This window comes from Aplysia californica, unplaced genomic scaffold, assembly GCF_000002075.1.
Source record: "Aplysia californica isolate F4 #8 unplaced genomic scaffold, AplCal3.0 scaffold00703, whole genome shotgun sequence".
Classification (NCBI taxonomy): Eukaryota; Metazoa; Mollusca; class Gastropoda; order Aplysiida; family Aplysiidae; genus Aplysia; species Aplysia californica.
This window is the reverse complement of record NW_004797973.1, coordinates 352,016-357,386: the sequence shown is the minus strand read 5'-3', so window position 1 is coordinate 357,386 and position 5,371 is coordinate 352,016. Positions and strand designations below refer to the sequence as shown.

The 5,371-nt window shown below is 42.4% G+C and overlaps 1 protein-coding gene across 1 annotated transcript in view; it reads right to left on the bottom strand.

Moving 5' to 3' along the window:
- Positions 1 to 5,371, bottom strand: part of LOC101857903 (HAUS augmin-like complex subunit 5) — a gene marked incomplete in the record, with an annotated part of 26,329 nt that overhangs the window by 3,556 nt on the left and 17,402 nt on the right. The window contains 5 exon segments of the mRNA XM_035972477.1: positions 1,818 to 1,959; positions 2,893 to 3,010; positions 3,484 to 3,632; positions 4,507 to 4,587; positions 4,928 to 5,090. Coding sequence (XP_035828370.1) covers positions 1,818 to 1,959; positions 2,893 to 3,010; positions 3,484 to 3,632; positions 4,507 to 4,587; positions 4,928 to 5,090 — 653 coding nt within the window.

Genomic DNA, 5,371 nt, shown 5'->3' with positions numbered 1-5,371 from the left:
CCCCCAGTAAATAGCAGTTCACAAGAGAGTGACAAACATACAAAAGGGGGCTCTTGTGGCCTAGAAGTTAAGGTGTTCGCCTCTCATTCAAAGGTCCCGGGTTCGAATCCGGGTAGCAACGGAAAAATTTTCTTCTCTGAAATCGTCTCCTTTCACCTCCTTTCCTGCTCCCTAACAATGTTGTTGTCTGCTTTCGTCTCCACTTTCTTCCCCCACCTCCTTTGCCCCCTGCTCTGGGCTCCTGACTCTTTCTGCAGCCTTTCTACTGCTACTCCTTGGCTCCTTCTTACTGCTGTCTTTCAGTCACATCCCTGATCTTCTGGTTGGAAAGATCTTCACCTAGCCTTTTCAGACAAGGGCGAAAAATCTTGGAGATCCCTTTGTGGTCTAAAATCGATAAGAATAGGCTTCTGCCGCCACCCGGGCAAAATTCAAAATATCCTACCAACTGAAAATGTTTGGTGGGGCCCGCGCGCTCATATGACCTTATGCAGTTGCGAGCGCTGTAAAACACTTCCCCCAAAAAAGTAACAAAAAAACCCCCACATATAAAAGAAGTAGAGGAAAATGACGGTAGTAAAGATGAGGAAAGAAAAAGCAGCAGTTCCCCCTATGTTGTTCCAGCACAGTACTATGAAGATGACATTGATAAATCAGCCTATTTGCAATTCTACTGGGCATAAGAACATGTTAATATCACATGTGATTGCAATGACTATTCCACTCCCATCTCAAACTAGTTTACATGATAACATTGATTCACATAATCTAAAACTTCAGTTCATAGGATTGGGATAACCATTTCTCTCACATCTAAAACTACAGTTCATAGGATTGGGATAACCATCTCTCTCACATCAAAAACTACACTTTGCATGATAGCAATAATATTCATTCACATATAAAACTACAGGCCATGACAGTATTAGTTCAGATCTAAAATGATAGCCCATAAAATTGTGATAACTATTTCACTCAAATCTAAAACGAAAGATTATAGAATAGCAGCAATTATTCCATTCACATTTTTTAAAGTCCATAAAATCGGGAGAAATATTTCACTCAAATCTAAAATGAAAGATTATATGATAGCAACGATTATTCCAGTAACATCTAAAACAATAGTCCATAAAATTGGGATTACTATTTCATTCATATATATATAACTTTAACATTGTACGAAAGAAATGGTCCTTCCACTCACATCTAAAACAACAGACCACAAAACTGGAATAACTATTTTTCTCAAAAATTATATGACAGCAACGATCAATTGGTCTCTTTTAAGCACAAGGGGGCTATCCCCAAAAAAGACGTTTTGAGAAAATCGAAGGTAAAGTTTTTGCCCCTTGTTCAGTTTCTTTAAAAGACAAGGAGACTTTTCTCGACAACCAAACAAATATACACACCAATGAAACCAAACTTCTCCAATAGGTAAATAGGTAGGGCAATGCCCACTTTCGGTGGAGGTCAAGACTTCTGGAAACCCCCGAAATCTGGGTTAACCCGCTTATCCTTAACCCTATCCGTACGTCCTGGGGTCATTTTGTACCCCCAGGGATATATTCTTCACATTTTAGAATACTTCTAGAGTGAAGATCTTTTTGAAACTTTCAGTATTTCTCAAAAAATCCTTTGTAAGACTGCTATGCAAAGCGTACAGATCGGATTAACAAGTAAATTTCTTTTTTGGAAAGTGGTGGCACAGAGTTCCCCACATCGTACGGATAGGATACGATAATAAAACACGACGTACGGATAAGGTTAAAAAAGTGACCAATTATTCCCGTCACTTCTAAACCCGACAGATCACACACCTAGAATGGCATCGACGTCGTCCCCGGCCCCTGCAGCCTCCCGTGCCGCCTCCACAAAGCTCTGACTCCTCCGCTGGTGAAAGTGAAGTCTCTGGATCTGACGCTGCATGTGTAGCACGTGGTCTGGCAGGCAGTCCACGGACTGGGGAAGGGGGGGGGGGAGGAGGAAGAGACGGATGCACGTCAAACACAGTAACAGTCATTTAGTCTTTTTTTTTTAAGTAAGAGTTTTACAGCACTTGCAACACAATAAGGTCATATAAGTGCTGAACAAACAAAAATACAAAAACAACCCCTACCTGAGAAATTCTATTAAACTTGGAAGTTCATTCACAGTTGATCCTCCATATTATAAAGATGCATTCTGAAGCTGTTTTTTTTTTCTCTTAAAGCTTTACTTTACTTCACTTTTACTTTTCCGATCCAGCGACCATCTGAGTTCTGACCCTTCAGCCTGTAGTTTCTTAAGGCTTTGTTTTGTTTTGTTTGTTTCTGTAAAGTGCTTTACGGCACTCACAACTGCATAAGGTCATATGAGCGCGCGGGACACACCTAATATTTTCAGTTGGTAGGAAATTTTGAATTTTGCCCGGGTGGCGGCCGAAGCCTACTCTTATCGATTTTAGACCACCAAGGGATCTTTAACGTGCGCAACTTGCACACGGGCCCTCCAAGATTTTTCGCCCTTGTCCGAGAAGGCTAGGTGTAGATCTTTCCTACCAGAAGATCAGGGGTGTGGCAGAAAGACAGCAGTAAGGAGGAGCCAAGGAGTAGCAGTAGAAAGGTTGCAGAAAGAGTCAGGAGCCCAGAGGAGGGGGCAAAGGAGGTGAGGGGGTGGGGGCAGAAAGTGGAAATGAAAGCAGACAACAGAACAGTGCTAGAGAGCTGGAAAGGAGGTGAAAGGAGACAATTTTAGAGAAGAAAATTTTTTTGAATGAGAGGCCAACACCTTAACCTCTAGGTCACGAGAGCCCCCTCTTAAGGCTTTAAAAACAACTCTATTGTTATTTCTCAAGCCATCTAGGCTCTTGTATTTTCAGCTGTTCGATGAACGAAAAACTGAAACAATAAATACCTTGAAAACAGGAAAGCCAAGAGTGGAGCAAACGCCGCAGTGAAACTGTGACTTCTCAAAGGAGACCGGGTGCAGGGACGGAGCCAGGGAGAGGTCAAGGACACACCGGCGCGTCGTGCTGGGAGAGGGAGCCCAAACAACAAAAGTCAGGAGCATTCATTACGCTTTATGTCAACGGACATATCGTCGCCTCAGAACTAAATGTGAGGCATTGTGGTGATATCAGGCTCTCGTCAAAATAAGGAAATCAAAGAAATCAGCATTTTTTTTGCCAATGGGCAATTTTTTTCTTATTTTCTTTTTTTCGCTCAACACCTTTTTACTTTTATGTCCATTTAAAAACACATTTTTTGGTGGATTTTACCTAAAAACATTGAGTAAAAAAATATTCACCCATCTTAGAGACCAAAAAAACAAAACTCACCTATCTAAGACAACAGAAAAAAACAAAACTCACCTGTCTAAGACAACAGAAAAAAACAAAACTCACCCTTCTAAGACAACAAAAAAAAACCCAACAACATACCTTCACCTATGTAAAAACGACCCAGAAAACCCCCCACTCACCACAGAAAAACAAAACAAACTCACCTGTCCAAATTGACAGCTAGAAGACATGGCAACAAAAGCTGGGAGAACTTCTCCACCTCCGCGCTCAAACTGTTCCTGAGGCCGTCGGACAACGTACGGACTTCCGTCACGTGACTAGCCATGGAGCGCTCCGTGATGTACTTCAGCACCTTTGCCAAGACAAGGAAAAATAGAATAACAATCCAACCAAATGTTTTATTCAGGTTATTTTTTTTTTTTTTGGTGGTAAGAGTTTTACGGCACTTGCAACACAATAAGGTCATATAAGTGCCGAAGATTAGATGTGTTACAAGAGAGTAACATACACAAAAAAAGAGGGGAGATAAACACGATAGATGTTTAACAGGAAAGAAGGAGTAAACCCCACCAGAGCGCCTGCCAACCACCCACAACCAATATCTCTCGGCCATGCACATACCAATGTTAAAGTTGTGATGGTTCGGCCGTTTACCGTCACACTCCAAAAATGAGGGAGTAAGAATCCGACATGGGGAGATCTTTTGTCCGATACCTCATTCAGTCGCGTTGGCCATGACAGGCAAGGTCAACGTAGCCCGCTTCTTAACCCTTCCAGCCCCAGCAATTTTTGTGCCCTCTCTAACCCCAGTCCCAGCCAACACAGCAGTGTTTCAGAAAAAAAGTAACATGCATTCTAAAAAATGATGCAGTATCTCTGTAATGAGGTTTAGATAACATATAACAATGTTTAAAGGTAGATGAACAAATATATTATAAAAATTAAAGTTTAATTAGGTTCGCTAAGTTCGAAAAACGCACAAAATTCTGTACCCCCCGAAACTGAGAATATAAGCTCAAGGGACGGTGGGAGGTACAAGCACAGCTGAAAATATACGCGCGCATGGGGCTGAAAGGGTTAAATGACGTCAGAATGAAAACACGCCCACAACACCAGTCATCTCCTACCTGTTGTCTCTGATCCCTGAGTCTGTCCCTACCTGTTGTCTCTGATCCCTGAGTCTGTCCCTACCTGTTGTCTCTGATCCCTGAGTCTGTCCCCCCTACCTGTTGTCTCTGATCCCTGAGTCTGTCCGGTGCCCCACTGTTCTGTTTAGCCAGGACACCAATCACAGACTGCTTCTTTTCCTGGAAGAAAGAAAAAACGGCAAAACGACACGTGATAAATCGCATTTTTAAAAAAGCAATCAAGAATGGAGAGAGAACCAGAAGAACGCTGCAAGAATAATGTTTAATTTGGGGTGTGTGTGTGCATGTGTGTGTGTGTGGGGGGGGGTGTGGGGAGTGATTTTAAACGAATTGCTATGCAAACAATGACAAAAGTGGCATATGGCATATGGAGTCTCCTTGACCGTAACAGAAAGGCAACTGAGAAGTGCACGACAACATCTCTCAAAGTTTAAAAAATTTTTTTTTACATTTTTAAAAACTTTATTACAATTAAGCTTGACAGAGGTAGTTTTCTCACAACAAGAGCTCTGAAGTTCTGAATCCGAGCAAACTTTTCCCTCAGCTCCTCCTTGTCCCGCTTGGCTTTGTGTCTGCGCGCGGTCAAGTCGTCCAGCTCTCCCTTCAGGCAGGGCATCACAGAGCGCTCGGCCGCCAGAGATATCAGTGAGTCCACATATTCTCTGTGGGAGGGGTGGGGGGACAAAACAAAAAAAGGACAAAATAACCCCATTTCCCTAACCGTTAGTGAACTTCGTGGGATCAAATTTTAGGGGTACCAATACTGTTCAAAAGGGTTTCAACTTAAAGTGTTTCAAAGAAAATAAAAGTAAGCACCAGTGATGTAATGGTTAGATTATTCAGTGTCCAAATTGTCTGCTGGGACATTTCAGTGACCCATATTCAGCACAGGGAGAGAGAGAGAGAGAGAGAGAGAGAGAGAGAGAGAGAGAGAGAGAGAGAG